This window comes from Panthera onca, chromosome C1 (assembly GCF_046562875.1).
Source record: "Panthera onca isolate mPanOnc1 chromosome C1, mPanOnc1 haplotype 2, whole genome shotgun sequence".
NCBI lineage: Eukaryota > Metazoa > Chordata > Mammalia > Carnivora > Felidae > Panthera > Panthera onca.
In genome coordinates this window covers 149,092,686-149,114,860 of record NC_138346.1, presented here as the reverse complement: position 1 = coordinate 149,114,860, position 22,175 = coordinate 149,092,686, and the positions used below count along the sequence as shown (strand labels likewise).

Below are 22,175 nucleotides of genomic sequence, written 5' to 3'. Positions count from 1 at the left end.
ACCAGGTAAGCCACCAAGACCTACTGAGGTGATAGCTGAGGGTGAAAGGAATTTAAAATGGAGAGTGAAGGAGGGAACAATGAGTACCAGCTGTGACCCCAAGAGAAATTAGACCATCAGCAGCCATATGACATTTGACTTACATAGATGAATTAGACCAAAAATAATGAAGACATAGTAAAACCTAAAGAATATAATAAAGAAGAGTAAGTCACTATATACTCAAATTCACATTTGATAATAAAAACATACCTCCTTGGCAAGTATATATTGAACATTCACAAAAAATGATCACAACAAGAAAAAGACTGATAAGCTCCACAAAATAGAACAGCAGCCTCTGATAACAATGCAACAAAAATAAGAATTATTAACAAAATCAAAACCATTGGCACTCCCACCTGGAAATTCTAAATCTCCTTTTTAAATAACTCTTGGGTGAAAAGGGAAATAACTGAAATTACAAAATATCTAAAAGATAATAGTGATAAAAGTACTCCATACCAGAATCTTTGAGATACATTTGAAGCAGTAATCAGAGAGAAATTCATAGTCGTTAACAGTTTCAGGAATGAAAATAAAATAATGAAAATAAATAAAATTAAATCCCCAACTAAAAAAAAAAACAACATAAACCATAAGTATCTCAAAATTATATATAATAAAGATAAAAGGGGAAACTAATTATGTAAAGAAAAGAAAAACAGAAGACAATAGAAACAATTTCAAAAATGTTTTTGAGAAAAAAATAACGGACAAACTCAATCAAACCTAGCCAAGAAATAAAAGGAGAAGCACATATACAAATATTTAAAAAAATTTTAATGGTACATTGGAAATAACCATTAAAACAAAAAAATTAAAAATCATAAAGAGACTATTTTGTGGATTTATATGGAAGTAAATTTGAAAACCTAGATGAAACATAATTTCCTAAGGACAATTTAACAAAGCTAACCCCATTAGAGAGCTTAAAAAGGCTACTTTCTGCAGAAGCAATAGGAAAATTCAGAAACTACCCCTTAAAAAGCATCGATTCCAGATGGTTTCACAGAGGAATTCCACCAAAGCCTCATAGATAAGATAGTCCCAATATTCCATATATTACTCCAGAGTACTAAAACTGAAGATTTCCTAATTATTTTGATGAAATAAGTATAACATTAATACCTAAACTTGATAAAGAAGTACAAAAAGGATTGAATATTATAGATAAAGATCACTTATAAATATTGATGCAAAAGTACAAATAACTATCAGTAGAATTAGCATTCTATTAAGAAAATATACCATGATCAAATAGAATTTTTTTTTAAAAATGCAACAGAAACTAGTGATTATATAGAAATAGTCAATTCATAGAAATTATATAGAAATAGTCATTATATAGAAAATAGTTAATAGAAAATCCATTACTATAACATACCATATAAATAGATCTCAAAAGTAAAAGTATATAATTATCTTCATAGAGTTTGAAAATATAACAAATATTTGACAAAGTATAACAATCATCTCTAAAAAATATCACTCAAAAATAGGAATTGGTGAATATTTCTTAACATGATAAAATACATGCATATTTTAATTTTAACTCAGAATTTACTTCATGAAGAATCACTATAGTATTTCCATTAAGATCAGGAACAAGGCAAGGAGGAATACTACTTCCAATTCTTCAACATTTTACCAGAGGTATTACAATGCCATTACACATAAAAAAATTGAATTGAAGAGAACTGAGAAAGAAGAACTAAAAGGATCTCTATTTGCAAATTACATGACAGCATGTCTAGAAAACTTTAGAAAATCAATGATAAAACTAACTCAAAGAGAAGAAACCATTAAGGTAGCAGGATATGAAATTAGCATTCAGAAATCAGTAATTTCCATACCCATACAAAACCTGTTAGAAACTAGAATAGTAGAGAAAATCCCATTTACAATAGCAACAAAAAAGATGAAATACCAGGGAAAAAATTTAATAAAATAAACCTATATGTACAAAACCTCTATGAGGAAAACTTTAAAACATTTCCTAAAAAACACAAAAGCAGACTTGAACAAATAAAAGATATTCATTATTCTTGGACTGGATTACCCAATATCATAAAAATGTCACTGCTCCCTAAATTAATCTATAAATATGTCTAATAAAATAATAATTATTATTAAATGCAAATCAATATAAATAATATTTTTTAGTGAAGCTAGACATGTTGATGCTGAAGTATACATGCAAAATACAAGTATGTAAGTATAGGCAGGAAAACACTGATAAAGAAAAGTGAAGAGAACTTATATAGCCTTTTCAGGCATTAAAACATACTATAAACTACTATTAAGTAATAGTACCATAAGGAGTAAGTTTTAAAGTACCAAGACTTCATTTGTTCTGATTACTTATAGCTTTGTAATATAGCTTATAATCAGAAAATGTGATGTCTCCAGCTTTGTTCGTCTTTGTTTCTTCTTTCAGGATTGCTTTGGTTATAGACTAGTAAACAGAATAGCCCAGACATAAACCCATGCATATACAGTCAACTAATTTTTGACAAGGGTGGCAAGAATGTGTAATAGGTGAAAGACAGTCTTTTCAATAAATTGTATTGGGAAAATTGAATATCCACAAATAACAGAATGAAACTGGAACCTACCTTACACCACTCACAAAAATTAACTCAAAATGGATCAAAGACTTAAATATGAAACAGGCATAAACCTCCTTGACATTGGTCTTGGCAATGATTCCTTGGATAAGACACCAAAAGCACAGGCAACAAAAGCTAAAATAAACAAGTGGGAAACAATAAAAAAAAAAACCTGAAAAGGCAACTCATGTAATTCAATAACTAAAAAACAATCCAATTAAAAATGAGCAGAGGAACTGCATAGACATTTTTCCAAATAAGACATACAATGGCCAATATGTACTTGAAAGGGGGCTCAACATTGCTAAACATCAGAGAAATGCAAATCAAAACCACAATGAGATATCACCTCACACCTGTTAAAATTACTATCATCAAAAAGATCAGAAATAACAAGTGTTGGCAAGATGTAGAGAATAGAATCCTTGTGCACTCTTTGTAAGAATGTAAATTGGTGCAGCCACTATGGAAAACAGTATAAAGATTCTCAAAAAAAATTAAAAATAAAACTCCATATGATCAAGCAATTCTATTTCTGGGTATTGATCTAAAGAAACAGAAAACACTAACTTAAAAAGATATATCCACCCCTATGTTCATTGCAGCATTATTCACAATATGTGAGATATGGAAAAAATCTAAAAACATACATTTATGGGTAAATGGATAAAGATGATGTGATGCGAACGAGGGAAGATGGCAATGGAGTAGTAGGACCCAAGGATCGCCTTGTTCTGAAAATACAACTAGATAACTATTAAATTATCCTAAATACCCCAGAAATTGACCTGCAGAAAGGCAGAACAAACTCCACAACTAAAGATAGAGAAGAGAACACACTGAAGAAGGTAAGAAGTGGAGAGATACAGTTTGGGAAAGAAATGGCTGTGGCTGCTCTGGTGGGGAGGGAGTTGCAGAGAAGGGTGAGAGACAGGCTAGCACACAGGGGAGTACATGTGGAAAATGAATCTCCATAGCAATTGGCTTGGAAAGCCAGAGGGGCCCTATTTTGTGAGTTCTTGAAACCAGCAGGGCTTAAAGCCTGGAGTTTTAAAGGTCATCTGGCATGGCTGAGATAAAGCCTGGAAGGCATTGCTTTATCTTAGAGAGAAGGCAGGCAAACAACCTGCAGACATACAGCATGGAAACAGTGATTTGAAGAGCTCCTGGGGTACACAGTGGAGAGGTTATTTGCTCATTTTGGAGCTTGACCCATAGAGGCAGCATTCACAGACAGACCTCTTGGGAACAAAAGAACTGGCTGACACCATTTCCCTGCCCTGCACTGCACCAAAAGCACAGGGCCACCTGCAGGAACAAACACAGTCCAATATTCACTACCTAACTTGCTTATGCCAAGTCCCACCTCTGCCCATGCTCTGGTGGAATAACTCCCCTCCTCCTCACTCCCCACACAGCCATGCTTGCCTCAGTCCCAGTGGGCCTGCTCTCCCACAAGACCAGCCCAAATCCCTGTTCACATTGCATCTTCTCATGAAGGGGTTTGCTGAGCATCAGTTCCAATAGAAGTGGCAACAGGTCTCATTTCACAAACAGATCAGAGTACACGTAGTTAAAATATGCCACATTCAGGCTGGGGACCAAACACTGCCCACAACAGGCAAAGAGAACCTCTGTAGATGACTGGCCTAATGGATAAAGCCCCCAGGGCAAGACAGCACAGTACACACAGCACATGCCGGAGACACTCCTGGAAGTATAAGACCCTGGGGAATGAGGGAACACTACACAGCAGGGCACCAAAGGACCTCTTCTTTGTAAGTCCATTACCCTCAAAAACAGGAGATATAGTTGACTTTCCTAACATAGAAATAGGCACAGAGACTTAGAAAAAAAATAAGAAGACAGAGACATTTATCCCAAATGAAAGAACAGGACAAAGCCACAGCCAGAGATCTAAGTGAAGCAGATATAAGTAATATGCCTGATGGAGAATTTACAGTAATGATCATAAAGGTATTCACTAGACTTGAGAAAAGAGTCAAAGACAGGAGTGATACCCTTATCATAGAAATAAGGAATAACATAGCAGAGGAAAGGGCTCAGTAAACCAAAGGAGAAACACACATGAAGGAATGAACAGCAAGCTGGAAGAAGCAGAGGAATGAATTAATGACCTAGAAGACAAAATAATGGAAAATAATCAAGCTGAACAAAAGAGAGAAAAAGGAATTATGCAAAATGAGAATAGGCTTAGGGAAATCAGTAACTCCATCAAACAATAACATTCATATTACAGGAATCTCAGAAGATGAAGAGAAAGGAAAGGGGACATAAAATTTATTTGAAGAAAAAGTAGTTGAAAACTTTCCTAATCTGGGGAAGGAAACAGATAACCAGATCCAGGAGGCACAGAGAACCCTCATCAAAATTGACAAAAGCAGATCCATACCGGGTTATATTGTAATCAAGTTGGCAAAATATAGTGATAAAGAAAAAAAATTTTAAAGCAGAAAAACAAAAGAAGATAGCAACATACAAGGGAAAATTCATGAGGCTGATGGAAGATTTCTCAACAGAAACTTGGCAAGTCAGAAGGGAGTGGCATAATATATTCAGTGTTGAATGCACAAAATCTGAAGTCAAGAATACTCTATGCAGCAAGGCTATCATTCAGAATAGAAGTAGAGATAAAGAGTTTCCCAAACAAAAGCCAAAAGTGTACATGACTACTAAAGCAGCCCTGTAAGAAATATTAAAGGGGACAATTTGAGTAAAAAGGAGAGAACAAAAGTGATAATAGAAAGGTAGAAAACACAACAACAGTAAAAATGAATTAGTCTGTAAAAAGCCAGTCAAGGAAATCACAAAATAAAAGGATGTAAAATAAACAACATATACCTAAAATGTGGAGAGGAAAGGAGTAAAGAATGGGTTCAAACTTAAATGACTATCAACATAGGCTGCTATATGCAAAAGAGGCTATATACACCTAATAGTAATCATATGTCAAAAACCACAAATAAATATGCAAAGAATAAAGGGAAAAGAATCCAAATGTATCACTAAGAATATCAGCAAATTGTGAAAAAAAAGACAAGAAAGGATCAGGAAAAATCTTCAGAAACAACCAGAAAACAAATAATAAGATGACTATAAATACATACCTATCAATAATTACTTTCAATGTAAATATACTAAACATTCCAATCAAAAGGCATAGAGTGACAGAATGGAAAAAAAATCAAACCTCGTTTATATACTGCCTTTAAGAGACTCATTTTAGACCTAAAGACACCAGCAGACTGAAAGTAAGGGGACAGAGAAAATGTTATCATGCAAATGGATGATTTAAAAAAAGACCAGAGTAGCAATACTTATATCAGAGAAAACAGACTTTAAAACAAAGACTATTACAATAGACAAAGAAGGATACTATATTATAGTAAAGGGGACAATCCAACAAGAAGATATAATAATTGTAAATACTTATGCACCCAATATAGGAGGACACAAATATATAAAACAGTTAATAATAAACATAAAGGACTAATCAATAGTAACACAATAATAGTAGGGGACTTTAATACCCTACTTACAACAATGGAAAGATCATCTAAACAGAAAAATCAAAAAGGGAACAATGGCTTTAAATGACACACTGGAACAGATGAATTTAACAGATATATTTAGAACATTCCATCCTAAAACAGCAGAATACACATTTTTTTCAAGTACACTTTAAGCATTCTCCAGAACAGATAACATATTAGCCCACAAAATAAGTATCAACAAATTCAAGAAAATCAGAGCCATACCATATACCTTTTTGACCACAAGAAGTCAACCACAAGAAAAAATATAGAAAGAACATAAATACATGGAGGTTAAATATGCTACTAAACAATGAATGGATCAATCAGTAAACAAAAGAAGAAATAAAAAAGTACATGGAAACAAATAAAAATGAAAACAGAATCATCATGCAGGAAAAACAGTTCTAAAAGGGAAGTTTATACCAATACAGGCCTAACTCAAGAAGCAAGAAAAATCTCAAATAAGCAACCTAACCATACACGTAAAGGAGCCAGAAAAAGAAAAACAAACAAAGCCTAAAATCAGCAGAAGGAAGGAAATAATAAAGATCAGAGTAGAAATAAATGATACAGAAACTAAAAACACAATAGATCAATGAGAACAGAGATGTTTCTTTGAAAACAATCAATAAAATTGTTAAACCTCTAGCCAGATGTATCAAGAAATAAAGAGAAAGGACTCAAATAAATAAAATCTCAAATAAGGGAGGAGAAATAACTACCAGCACGACAAATATACAAGCAATTATAAGAGAAAATTATGAAAAACTATACGCCAACAAACTGGACAAACGTTAACAGAAATGGATAAATTCCTAAAAACATATAACCTACCAAAAGTGAAGCAGGAAGAAATAGTAAATTTGAATAGACTGAATACAACAATTAAATTGAATCAGTAATAATAATAAAAAAAAAAAACTCCAAACAAACAAAAGTCCAGGACCAGATGTCTTCACGGGCAAATTCTACCAAATACTTAAAAAAGAGTTAATACCTCTTCTTCTCAAACCATTTCAAAAAAAAGAAAATGAAGGAAAACTTTAAATTCATTGTGTGAGACCAGCATTAGTCTGATATGAAAACCAGATGAAGACACTACAAAAAAAGAAAACTACAAGCCAACATCTCTAAAGAACATAGATGCAAAAATCCTTAAAATATTAGCAAATCAAATCAAACAATACATTAAAAAAATTATTCACCACAATCAAGTGAGATTTATTCCTGGGCTGCAAGGGTAGTTCAATATTCACAAAGCAATCAACATGATACATCACATCAATAAGGGAAAGGATAAAAACTACATGATCATTTCAATAGATGCAGAAAAAGCATTTGGCAAAGTACAACACCCATTCATGAAAAAAACCCTCAACAAAGTAGTTTAGAGGGAACATACCTCAACACAATTAAGACAACATATGAAAAACTCACAGCTAATATCATCTTCAATGGGGAAAAACTGAGATCTTTTTCTCTATGGTCAAAAACAAGGCAGGGATGTCCACTCTGACCAGTGTTATTTAACATAGTATTAGAATTCCTGGCCACAGCATTCAGACAATAAAAAGAGGTGAAAAGTGCCCCAATTGGCAGGGAAGAAGTAACTTGCACTATTTGCAGATGACATGATACTCTATACAGAAAACCTGAAGACTCCACCAAAAAATTGCTAGAAGTGAAAAATGTATTCAATAAAATTGCATAATACAAAATCAATGTACAGAAATCGGTTGCATTTCTACACACCAATAATGAAACAGCAGAAAGAGAAATTAAGGAATAAATCTCATCTACAATTCCACCTAAAACAACAAGGTACCTAGGAAGAAACCTAACCAAAGAGGTGAAAGATGTGTACTCAGAAAACTTAAAACACTGATGAAATTCCAGATGACACAAAGAAATGGAAAGATATTCCATGGTCATGGATCGAAAGAACAAATATTGGTAAAATGTCTATACTATCCAAAGCAATCTACACATTTAATGCAATCCCTATCAAAGTACTAACAGCATTTTCCACAGAGCTAGAACAAACAATCCTAAAATTTATATGGAACCACAAAAGACCTCAAAGAGCCAAAGCAATCTTGATAAAGAAAGGCAAAGCTGGAGACACCACAACTCTGGACTTCAAATTTTATTACAGAGCTATACCAATGAAAACAGTATGGTACTAGTATAAAAACAGACACACAGATCAATAGAACATAACAGAAAACCCAGAAATAAACCCACAACTGTATGGTGAATTAATCTTTGACAAAGCAGGAAAGACTATCCAATGAGAAAAAGAGAGTCTTTTCAACAAATGGTGTTGGGAAAACTGGACAGCTACACGCAAAAGAATGAAACTGGACCATTTTCTTATACACAAAAATAAAGTCAAAATGGACTAAAGACCTAAATGTGAGACCTAAAACCATAAAACTCTTAGAAGAAGACACAGGCAGTAACTTATCTGACATGCGCTGTAGCAATATTTTTCTAGCTAGGTCTCCTGAGGGAAGGGAAATAAGAGTAATAATAAACTATTGGGACTGCATCAAAATAAAAAGCTCCTGCACAGTGAAGGAAATAATCAACAAAACTAAAGGGCAATCTACAGAATGAGAGAAGATATTTGCAAATGACATATCTAACAAAGGGTTAGTATCCAAAATATACAAAGAACTCATAAAATTCAACACCAAAAAACAAATAATCCAATTAAAAACTGGCGGAAGACATGAACACACATTTCTCCAAAGACATAGAGATGGCCAATAGACACATGAAAAGATGTTCATCATCACTTACCATCAGGGAAATGAAAATGAAAACTACAATGAGTTTAATTGTATCACCTCACATCTGTCAGAATGGCTAAAGTCAATAAGACAACAAACAACAGTTGCTGGCAAGGATACTGGGGAAAAGGAAACTTCATGCACCATTGGTAGGAATGCAAACCTGTGTAGCCACTATGAAAAACAGTATGGAGCTTCTTCAAAAAGTTAAAGATACAAATATACTTTGATCCAGCAATCACCCTACTGGGTATTTACCCCCAAAATTACAAAAAAAAAAAACAACACTAATTCAAAGAGGAGATACATGCACCCTGATGTTTATAGCAGCATTATCTACAATAGCCAAGATATGGAAGCAGCCCAAGTGTCCACTGATTGATGAATGGATAAAGAAGATGTGGTATATATGTACACAATGAAATACTATACAGCCATAAAAAATAATGAAATCTTGACATTTGCAAACAACAGAGTTAGAGAATATAATGCCAAGCAAAATAAGTCAGAGAAAGACAAATACCATATGATTTCACTCATATGTGGCATTTAAGAAACAAAACAGACAAGCAAAGTGTAAAACATAGAGAGAGAGAAATCAAGAAGCAGACTCTTAACTGTAGAGAACAAACTGATGGGTACCAGAGGGGAAGGGGTAGGGGGAAGGGTTAAAAAGGTGAGGGGATTGAGGAGTGCACTTGTGATGATGAGCACTAGGTGATGTACTGAATTGTTGAATCACTATATTGTATATCTGAAACTAATATAATATTTGTATGTTAACTAACTGGAATTAAAATTAAACTTAAAAAACCTAACGTGATGTGCGCACACACACACACACACACACACACACACACACACACACAGGAATATACTAAACCAGAAAAGAAAGAATGAAATCTTGACATTTGAGACAACACAAATGAACCTGGAGTGCATTATGCTACATGAAATAAGCCAGAAGAAAAAGAAAAATACTGTACTTTATCACTTCTATGTAGAATCTTAAAAAAAAATAGCTGATTTCATAGGAACAGAGATTAGAATGGTGGTTGAGAGTGACTGGGGGGAGGCAAAACAGGGTGTATAGGTTCAGTTATAAGAATACAATAACATGAATAGAGATGTACAGTTAGAAGAAGAATAAGTTCTGACAAACTAATGTACAGCATGGTGACTATAGTTAAAAATATGGTATATTTGAGATTTAGGTTCTGGGAAGGTGGAAGCATAGGAGGACACTGGGCTCACCTCGTCCTGCTAATCACTTAGATTCCACCCACATTGGCCTAACTAACCTAGAAAACTGCCAGAAGACTAGCAGAACGGACTCTCTGGAGCCAAGCATAGAGAATAGGCCCACGGAAGAGGGTAGGAAGGGAGGAGAGGCAGTGTGTGCTACAGGGACCGGCAGAAGGGAGCTGAGGGCAGTGGAGGGGCAGCCCGCCAGGCAAGGGAGAGCCCCCGAAGTTTGGCTTGCAAAAGCGGAGGGGCTGGACTGTGTGAGTTCTGACAGCCAGAGGGACTTAACATCTGGAATGTTAGAAGTCAACAGCTCTGTTCTCAGAGAGCAGGGAGGGTGACAGGACGCTGGGAGGGAGAATTGTTGAGCTCCGGACACAGAGCTCAGCTCTGCAGGGGAACAAAGGCACTGGCAAGCAACATTTCCCTCTCCCATCTCCCAACTGAAATTCCAAAGGAACCAGTTCCCGTCACCAAACTTGCTTGTACCACGCAAACGCCCAACGCTGTGCTTCTGTGGATCCATCCCTCCGACAGGCCTGCCTCCCTCCAGGTGCAGCAGGGCCCCTCCCACAGGGGACCACCTAAGGCAAAGTGAGCTAAGCCTACCCCTCCCGCCCCTGTGCACCTTGCTGATCCACCCCTGCTAATACATCCTTGGCTGGATCCCATGGAAGCAGCACCACAAGCCTGGCAGTGTGCAAGCAGCCCAGACAGGGGCCACACCACTTCACAGTGAGTTCTGCCCCTGGGAGAGGGGAAGATAAGGTACACACCAGTCTGACTATGGCCCCAGCAGTGGGCTGGGGGCAGACATCGGGTATGACTGCGGCCCCACCCACCAACACAAGTTTCTCTGGACAGCACAGGGGAAGTGCCCTGCAGTTTGGAGCTACCTCAGGGACTACCCAAAATGACAAGACGGAAGAATTCTCCTCAAAAGAACTCCAGCTAACAAATTGATCAAAACCGATTTAAGCAATATAATGCAACAAGAATTTAGAATAATAGTCATAAAATTAATTGCTGGGCTTGAAAAAAGCATAGAGGACAGCAGAGAATCTATTGCTACAGGGATCAAGGGCTAAAAAATAGTCACGAGGAATTAAAAAATACTATAAATGAGGTGCAAAATAAAATGGAGGCGGCCATAGCATGGATTGAAGAGGCAGAGGAGAGAATAGGTGAATTAGAAGATAAAATTATGGAAAAAGAGGAAGCTGAGAAAAAGAGAGATAAAAAAATCCAGGAGTATGAGGGGAGAAGTGGAGAACTAAGTAATGCAATCAAATGGAACAATATCCGTATCATAGGTATTCCAGAGGAGGAGGAGGAGGAGGAGGAGGAGGAGGAGGAGGAGGAGGAGGAGGAAGAAGAAGAAGAAGAAGAGGAGGAGGAGGAGGAGGAGGAGGAGGAGGAGGAGGAGGAGGAGCGAGAAAGGGGCTGAAGGTATACTTGAACAAATCATAGCTGAGAACTTCCCTATCTGGGGAAGGAAACAGGTATTGAAATCCAAGAGGCACAGAGAGCTCCTTTCAGACGTAACTTGAATCGATCTTCTGTACGACATATCATAGTGAAACTTGCAAAATACAAGGATAAAGAGAGAATTCTGAAAGCAGCTAGGGATAAGCAGGCCCTAACTTACAAAGGTAGACATATAAGGGTAGTAGCAGACGTATCTACAGAAACTTGGCAGGCCAGAAAGGAATGACAGGAAATCTTTAATGTGATGAACATAAAAAATATGCAGCCAAGATTCCTTTATCCAGCAAGTCTGTCATTTAGAATAGAAGGAGAGATAAAGGTTTTCCCAAACAAACAAAAACTGAAGGAACTCATCACCACTAAAGCAGCCCTACAAGAGATCCTAAGGGGGATTCTGTGAGTGAAACGTTGCAAGGACCACAAAGTACCAGAGACATCACTACAAGCATGAAACCTACAGACATCACAATAACTCTAAACCCATATCTTTCTATACTAACACTGAATGTAAATGGACTAAATGCTCTAATGAAAAGACATAGGGTATCAAAATGGATAAAAAGCCAAGACCCATCTATTTGCTGCCTACAAGAGACCCATTTAGACCTGATGACACCTTCAGATTGAAAGTGAAGGGATGGAGAACTATCTATCATGCTACTGGAAGTCAAAAGAAAGCTGGAGTAGCCATACTTATATCAGACAAACTAGACTTTAAATTAAGGGCTGTAACAAGAGATAAAGAAGGGAATTATATAATTATTACAGGGTCTATCCATCAGGAAGAGCTAACAATTACAAATCTCTATGCACCGAATACGGGAGCCCCCAAATATATAAAACAATTAATCACAAACATAAGCAACCTTGTTGATAACAATGTGGTAACTGAAGGGGACTTTAATACCTCATTTACAACAATGGATAGATCATCTAGACACAGGATCAATAAAGAAACAGGGCACTGAATGATACATTGAATCAGATGGACTTGACAGATATATTTAGAACTCTGCATCCCAAAGCAACAGAATATACTTTCTTCTCCAGTGCACATGGAAAATTCTCCAATATAGATCACATACTGGGTCACAAAACATCCCTTAATAAGTATAAAAGAACTGAGATCATACCATGCACACTTTCAGACCACAATGCTATGAAACTTGAAATCAACCACAGGAAAAATCTGGAAAACCTCCAAAAGCATGGAGGTTAAAGAACACCCTACTAAAGAATCAATGGGTCAACCAGGCAATTAGGGAAGAAATTAAAAAATATATGGAAACAAATGAAAATGAAAATACAACAATCCAAATGCTTTGGGACGCAGTGAAGGCAGTCCTGAGAGGAAAATACATTGCAATCCAGGCCTATCTCAAGAAACAAGAAAAATCCCAAATACAAAATCTAATAGCACACCTAAGGGAAATAGAAGCAGAACAGCAAAGACACCCCAAACCCGGCAGAAGAAGAGAAATAATAAAGATCAGAGCAGAAATAAACAATATAGAATCTAAAAAAAACTGTAGAGCAGATCAATGAAACCAAGAGTTGGTTTTTTGAAAAAATAAACAAAATTGATAAACCTCTAGTCACGCTTCTCAAAAAGAAAAGGGAGATGACCCAAATAGATAAAATCAGGAATGAAAATGGAATTATTACAACCAATCCCTCAGAAATACAGCAATTATCAGGGAATACTATGAAAAATTATATGCCAACAAACTGGACAACCTGGAAGAAATGGACAAATTCCTAAGCACCCACACACTTCCAAAATTCAAACAGAAAAAAACAGAAAACTTGAACAGACCCATAACCAGTGAAGAAATGGAATCAGTTATGAAAAATCTCCCAAAAAATAAGAGTCCAGGACCAGATGGCTTCCCTGGGGAATTCTACCAGCCGTTTAAGCAGAGATAATACCTATCCTTCTCTAGCTGTTCCAAACAACAGAAAGGGAAGAAAAATTTCCAGACTCATTCTATGAAGCCAGCATTACTTTGATTCCCAAACCAGACAGAGACCCAGCAAAAAAAGAGAACTACAGGCCAATATCTCTGATGCATATGGATGCAAAAATTCTCAACAAGATACTAGCAAATCGAATTCAACAGCATATAAAAAGAATTATTCACCATGATCAAGTGGGATTCATTCCTGGGCTGCAGGGCTGGTTCAACATTCGCAAATCAATCAATGTGATACATCACATTAATAAAAGAAAAGATAAGAACCATATGATCCCATCAATCGATGCAGAAAAAGCATTTGACAAAATTCAGCATCCTTTCTTAATAAAAACCCTTGAGAAAGTCAGGAGAGAAGGAACATACTTAAACATTATCAAAGGCATTTATGAAAAGCCCACAGCTAATATCATCTTCAATGAGGAAAAACTGAGAGCTTTCCCCCTGAGATCAGGAACACAATAGGGATGTCACTCTCACCGCTGTTGTTTAACATAGTGTTGGAAGTTCTGTGGGGCACCTGGGTGGCTCAGTTGGTTGAGCATCTGACTTTGGCTCAGGTCATGATCCTGCGGTCTGTGAGTTCAAGCCCTGCATCAGGCTCTGTGCTGACAGCTCAGAGCCTGGAAGCTGCTTCGGATTCTGTGTCTCCCTCTCTCTCTGCCCCTCCCCCACTCATGCTCTGTCTCTCTCTCTGTCAAAAATAAACAAACATCAAAAAAATTAAAAACAAAAAACAGCGTTGGAAGTTCTAGCATCAGCAATCAGACAACAAAAGGAAGTTAAAGCCATCAAAATTGGCAAAGATGAAGTCAAGCTTTCACTTTTTGCAGATAACATGATATTATACATGGAAAACCCAATAGACTCCACCAAAAGTCTGCTAGAACTGATACATGAAGTTAGGAAAGTCACAGGATACAAAATTAACGTACAGAAATCAGTTGCATTCTTATACACTAATAGTGAAGCAAGAGAAAGACAAATAAAGAAACTGATCCCATTCACAATTGCACCAAGAAGCATAAAATACCTAGGAATAAACCTAACCAAAGATGTAAAAGATCTGTATGCTGAAAACTATAGAAAGCTGATGAAGGACATTGAAGAAGATACAAAGGAATGGAAAAACATTCCATGCTCATGGATTGGAAGAATAAATATTGCTAAAATGTCAATACTACCCAAAGCAATCTACACATTCAATGCAATCCCAATCAAAATCACACCAGCATTCTTCTCGAAGCTAGAACAAGCAATCCTAAAATTTATATGGAACACAAACGACCCCGAATAGCCAAAGTAATTTTGAAGAAGACCAAAGCGGGAGGCATCACAATCCCAGACTTTAGCCTCTACTACAAAGCTGTAATCATCAAGACAGCATGGTATTGGCACAAAAACAGACACATAGACCAATGGAATAGAATAGAGACTCCAGAATTAGACCCACAAAAGTATGGTCAACTAATCTTTGACAAAGCAGGAAAGAATATCCAATGGAAAATAGTCTCTTTAACAAATGGTGCTGGGAGAACTGGACAGCAACATGCAGAAGAATGAAACTAGACCACTTTCTCACACCACTCACAAAAATAAACTCAAAATGGATGAAGGACCTGAATGTGAGGCAGGAAACCATCAAAACCCTAGAGAAAGCAGGAAAAGACCTCTCTGACCTCAGCCGCAGCAATTTCTTACTTGACACATCTCTAAGGGCAAGGTAATTAAAAGCAAAAATGAACTATTGTGACCTCATGAAGATAAAAAGCTTCTGCACTGCAAAGGAAACAATCAACGAAACTAAAAGGCAACTGACAGAATGGGAAAAGATATTTGCAAATGACATATCAGACAAAGGGCTAGTATCCAAAATCTACACAGAACTCACCAAACTCCACACCCGAAAAACAAATAACCCAGTGAAGAAATGGGCAGAAGACATGAATAGACACTTTTCTAAAGAAGATATCCAGATGGCCAACAGGCACATGAGAGGATGCTCAATATCACTCCTCATCAGGGAAATATAAATCAAAACCACACTGAGATATCACCTCATGCCAGTCAGAGTGGCTAAAATAAACAAATCAGGAGACTATAGATGCTGGAGAGGATGTGGAGAAACGGGAACCCTCTTGCACTGTTGGTAGGAATGCAAACTGGTGCAGCCACTCTGGAAAACAGTGTGGAGGTTCCTCGAAAAATTAAAAATAGATTTACCCTATGACCCAGAAATAACACTGCTAGGAATTTACCCAAAGGATACAGGAGTGCTGATGCTTAGGGAACTTGTACCCCAATGTTTATAGCAGCACTTTTAACAATAGCCAAATTATGGAAAGAGCCTAAATGTCCATCAACTGATGAATGGATAAAGAAGTTGTGGTTTATATACACAATGGAATACTGCTTGGCAATGAGAAAGAATGAAATATGGCCTTTTGTAGCAATGTGGATGGAACTGGAGAGTGTTATGCTAAGTGAAATAAGTCATACAGAGAAAGACAGATACCATATGTTTTCACTCTTATGTGGATCCTGAGAAACTTAACAGAAGACCATGGGGGAGGGGAGAGGGAAAAAAAAGTTACAGAGAGGGAAGGAGGCAAACCATAAGAGACTCTTAAAAACTGAGAACAAACTGAGGGTTGATGGGGGATGGGAGGGAGGGGAAATGGGTGATGGGCATTGAGGAGGGCACCTGTTGGGATGAGCACTGGGTGTTGTATGGAAACCAATTTGACAATAAACTTCATATTAAAAAAACCGAAAAACAAGCAAACAAATATGGTATATTTGAAAGTTGCTGAGAGTAGATCTTAAGCATTTTCACCAGAAAGAAATTAAAGAGTTAACTATGGAAGGTGATGTATATGCTGATTATATTCATCTTGGTAATCATTTCACAATGTATTCTACATATCAAATCATTACATTATATACTTTAAGTATATACAATCATATTTTTAATCTAAGGAAGAAGAGATTCACATAAGTGAATATTTCACTGTTTTGGCCAGTAGGACGTTCAGACTCAAATTTACAATACAGTTCCAATAAAAAGTATTGGACTTTGTGGCTATATTTTGGGAAGATGGTTTTTCAACCTCAGCTGAGTTCTTAATACAGCTCAGGAATTATTTTATAAGTCTCTAGTTACTTCCCCACTTACTCTTCACAAATCTACTCAAGCACCCTCTTTCTGGATGCACCCAGTCCTCTTAGTCTTGGGATTGTCTCATATTTATAAAGAAAACAGAATCTATCCTATTTGATCTCTTTCAACGTCTTTCTCCTTTTAAACCAAATCCCTACACTTGTGCTAGGCATAATACATTTATTCTTGTTCTTCCTTGCTTTTTAGAGAAATGTGAATTTGGGTGCAACATTCAAGTTTTATAGTGATTGGTTCTCACCCAGTACTAAATATTTTTTAATTTCCAAAGTGATTTTTTTTTCTTTTCTCTGTGCTTTTAAGGTACCAAAGTTTATCTTATTGCCTTTAAATTGTTAATTTAAAACCGATTGCACTGTAGATAGAGAATGTAGCCTTCGGGGTGAATGTCCAGGTGTAGTATTTTCAAACCTTGTTTCATATATTCTCCCTAAATGATTTCATCTGTTAACAGCTGCTTCATCTAATACCACCATGTGGATGACAACAAATAATTATCTCTAGTCCTATTCTCTTCTGAGTTTCAGGTCTATAGTTTTCTATACACTTATGAGACTAATTTCCTATATGTCCAACAGGCTCTGCAATCCTAACAATCTCAAAACCAAAGCATTATCTCTACCCCTCTGAATATCTTCCTCCTTCTCCCTTTTTACTATTTTTAGACTGGTAATCCCAGGGGCACATGGGTGGCCTAGTCGGTTAAGCGTCTGGCTTTGGCTTAGGTCATGATCTCACTGTTCGTGGGTTCAAGCCCTGTGTTGGGCTCTGTGCTGACAGCCTAGAGCCTGGAGCGTGCTTCGGATTCTCTGTCTCCCTCTCTCTCTGCCCCTCCTCCACTTGTGCTCTGTCCCTCTCTCAAAAATAAATAAACATTAAAAAAAAAATTTTTTTTAGAATGGTGATCCCACTTTCTACCCAACTTTTCAAGCAAGAAACATTAAAATTGTCTCTTATTGCTCTCTTACACAAACTAAATGAACAGAACTGAGTGGTTCAAGTGCTGTGAATTGTATATCCTAATTATTTCTGGAAGCCATCCTCTCTTCTCTGTTTTAACAGGCTCTCATTATTTATAGCCTGGTCTTGCCTTACTTATCCTCCTAAATAGCCTCCAATTAGTCTTCTCACCTCTCCCTTCTTTCTATTTTACCTTTGTGCTCCTGCTACCATGCATCTGTTGAAAACACAAGTCTGATGATTTCATTCCCCTTGCTTAAAAATCTTTGATCATTGCCTATAGTATAAAGTCTAAATTTAGCACTACATATAAAACCCCTTATCTGAGAAAAGTCATGTACTATACAGGTAGAAACTTTTGAGTCTTGATACAATATTAAACATACTATTGTAAACTCTTAGATCTGCAATTCTATCAAAAGCCTAATGTTGAGAGGGATTTGGATAAAAGTGTTGCCTCATATAACTTCCTATACATTATATTCTTACATTTAAAAAAGTATGATCTTTAGATTAGGCCCCTTTCCCAAAAAAACCTTGACCAATTATGAGAATACAGGTCACATCTTTGGCTCAATGAAAACATTTAATGCAGCTGAGCAGGAGGAATGGGTACAGTCTGACAAGGTTAGAGCTCAGGACTTTGTATTAGTAGTGCAAAAATCAAGACAATGAGACAATGTTTTGAATGATGATTGCAAATCATTAAATCTCTAAGGCAACAGAAAAAGAAAAGAAACATCTTTGGAAGACCAAGTAATAAGTAAAAACATGGCCCATGCATCCATCCTTTAACCTAGCTTTAGGAAAAAAAAGAAAATGATCCCAAACCATACTGATTATAAGGCAGTGACACAGTCCTTCTTAGCATGCAACCTATCTGTAACTGTTACAATAGAACAACCCATGTTCAAAGGCACCTGGGTGGCTCGGTAAGTTAAGTGTCCAACTTCAGCTCCATTATGAGCTCATGGTTCGTGAATTCAAGCCTCACATTGAACTCTGTGTTGATGGCTCAGAGTCTGGAGCCTGCTTCAGATTCTGTGTGTGCGTCTCTCTCTCTCTGCCTCTCCCTGCTTGCACTCTGTGTGTGTCTCTCTCAAAATGAACATTAAAAAAAAATTTTTTAAAAAGAACAACCCATGTTCATAATAAATCATCTTTAAGGCTAGTAAAAGATAAATTAGGTCTGTATCTTCAGTATGAGAAGATGGTAAATAGAATTCATTCCAGGCAGGTTTTCATGAAAAATTATTAAAAGCAAACAGGCTCATAAAATATATAAAGTTATATTAATGTGTTAATTACTATTTTAATTATCTGTTAATAATTACTTCAATTACTCAAAACAATTTCTTTCTTTCCAGAATGGTGACATCAATATAGTACTGTATTTTATCTCCTACTATATCCCTATTAATAAAACTAGGTACAATGTAGATTTTTAGATTTTTGAACTACCAATATGCAATGTGTTTTTAAATTAGACAATAAGTAGTAATAGGCATTGACTGAAGAAATCAACCAACCCTGAAAGACAGCTGCAGGGTAAGAAGTAGATTTTATGGTTTACAAAGAGAGGGAGAAAGCATCAGTAGAATGCTATTTCTAGAAATTCTGCCTACTACTCTGACACCGAGGGGATTTTATTGCTCTGATTTATTTATTCTGAAGCCAAATTCATTTTCTCAGCTTTATTGCTGCATCTATGACTCTGAATTAGATGTGTATGTGTATGTATAGGTGTATATATGTATTTTTGGCTTATATTTCTGAATATATGTATTTTTGGCTTATATTTCTGAATATATGTATTTTTGGCTTATATTTCTGAATTAGAGTGAACTTCAGAAGTTATCTCCATGTGGTATATATCTCTGACTCATAAAATGATTTTTAAAATTTTTTTTAATGTTTATTCATTTTTTGAGAGACAGAGATAGAGTGGGGGAAGGGCAGAGAGAGAGGGAGACACAGAATCCGAAGCAAATTCCAGGCTCTGAACTGACAGCACAGAGCCTGACGTAGGGCTTAAACTCACAGAACATGAGATCGTGACCTGAGCTGAAGTCGGACACTTAAACGACTGAGCCACCCAGGCACCCCAACTCATAAAATGATTTTTAAAAAACTAAAATGTTTCATCTAAGAACCTTGTGTTCTATGTGAACTTGCAGGAAAAAAAAAGACACTCCAGATCAAGCATTCAGCCAAAGTCAAAATTTCAAAGAATAAACAAGTAAATTTGATATATGTACTACAGACTTAATTGTATTTATTCTAGAATATGAGATCCAAATGATATATGCATATAACAAAAATTGGAAGCATTTTGCATTAAAAATTCAGTGGAGCTTATCCTGAAATTTGATTTTAAACCCCAAGTATGTGTTATTATAGTTATTGTTCAGAATAAATAAATCAGCTGTGATCTAATAAGGACAATAATGTGGTTAATACCCTTCTAGTTCCTTGGGATCACTGTTGCATACTTTCTGATATAGGAGAAAAAATTTAATGCAAACTATTTACAAAGATATAAACTTTAAAGAGAATCTTTCTTAAGCCTATTATGTAAAAACATGCTTTACAAGCAAGTTTAATTTTTTTCAACTTTTATTTCAAATTTGTTATCTTCCAACCAACATTTTACCTCTGGTCCTGGAGGGCCACATGGTCCTTGGGGTCCTGGGTCACCCATTTGGCCCTAAAATGGGGGTGAGAGTCAGCGTATAAGCATTAACCTAATAAATGCAAGTTAAAATGGAGACAGACATATGGTAAGCAAACAAATCAATGTATTATACCACACAAAATTATAATGACTTTTTAGCAAACAGCACTCAATATATTATGTCAAACAAGGTTGTAACTACCATTCAGAAAGACTTAATTTGTAACCATCATCTCTGTGGAAAACTTACTTTTAAAACATGTATGGGTGTAATATATATTTACTCCTAAGTGCTGGAGATACAAACAAATTACTGAGTTAAGCGCTCAAATCAAGAAGAAAAGTGTGTGTGTGTGTGTGTGTGTGTGTGTGTGTGTGTGTGTGTGTTATCCAGAGATAATAAAGTTTGACTCAACAAGGTAGAGGACTCTAGATGAGGAGTTACTTTTATAAATAACCAGAGTCCTGGGACTATCCCTGAAAATTCCTCTTTCCGTTGATACTACAAGGGGCCCGATTTAGCAATCAAGAATTATGTGGATTTAAGTCCTTGTTGCTTAATCTCTATTAGCCTCAGTTTCCTCACTAATAAAATAGGAAAATAATGCTAACAGTATTAACATTGTTACAGAGTCACTGTGAGGATTAGAGACAATACATGCAAGGTTCTTAGCACAGTGCCTGGCACATAGAAAGTACTCACTAAATGTTAACCAATTCTATAACCATTAATTATTCCCTTCATGTCCTCTATCCTTTCCTGGATGATACCTATAATTCCTAGATTGTTTGATCATTATATTAAAATGCTGAGGATTTCTTTTCAATATCTCTGAAGCCATTTTCTGACTTCATTTTCTGACTTCATTTTCTGACTTTCATTTGGATTAACGAAGTGAAATCAGGGCCAGAGAGAAGATTCAGAGGAGAGACAAGTGGTCATAAAGCCTGAAACTAGAAAGGGCTGGCAATGTTCTCAAGAGATTGAAGTATAGAACAGGGGGGGACTAGTAGTCTAATACCCTTGTTTTCATAAGAGAAACTGTTGAATTCATTATTTCTGTCACATTAGATTTCTATTCAAGTTTCAGATTTGACTTAATAGGCCTCAGATTACATAGAAATACAAGATATAGTATGCATTTATTCACATCTCAAGAAGTAAAGCACCGTTTTCCATAAGCACTAAATTCATTCTCATACATTGCTTAGATATCTGAGTTTCAGGACATAAAACAGTACACAATGAAACTACTGCAATCAAATTTAGAGAAAATTAATAGTATTACATAAAACTTCATTTAAGTTCTCCTAAGTAAACAAAATCATCATCTGTCATAATCAATATCTAGAGGAGGCTTACATTATTAAAATGGCAAGTACCTCTCTTAAAGAGATAAAGATAGAGCTCTCACTGGAGACCTCTGGTGGCAAAAAGCAAACCAGAAGCTAAATTTACAAGCTGTGAAGGAAAAATACCTACGAGGTCTTTGTTTTCAGAAACACTAATCGACAACCAGATACTTAAAAACACACATTTTGGAATAATTTCGTTCATTCTTCAGAATAAATCTTCACTTTGAAAAACTTCAGCTGGAAGTTTCCTTAAATGTCAAGTCTCTTTTATAAAAACTGAGCTTTCAAGTAAGTTTTA

The 22,175-nt window shown here is 36.1% G+C and overlaps 1 protein-coding gene across 3 annotated transcripts in view; it reads right to left on the bottom strand.

The window, feature by feature from the left end:
- COL24A1 (collagen type XXIV alpha 1 chain) overlaps positions 1-22,175 on the bottom strand; it is a 409,345-nt gene that overhangs the window by 267,337 nt on the left and 119,833 nt on the right. For all 3 annotated transcript variants that reach the window (XM_078451730.2, XM_078451731.2, XM_078451732.2), the window contains one exon: positions 20,501-20,554. In XM_078451730.2, the coding sequence (XP_078307856.1) occupies positions 20,501-20,554 (54 nt within the window). The remainder of the gene's footprint in view (positions 1-20,500; positions 20,555-22,175) is intronic.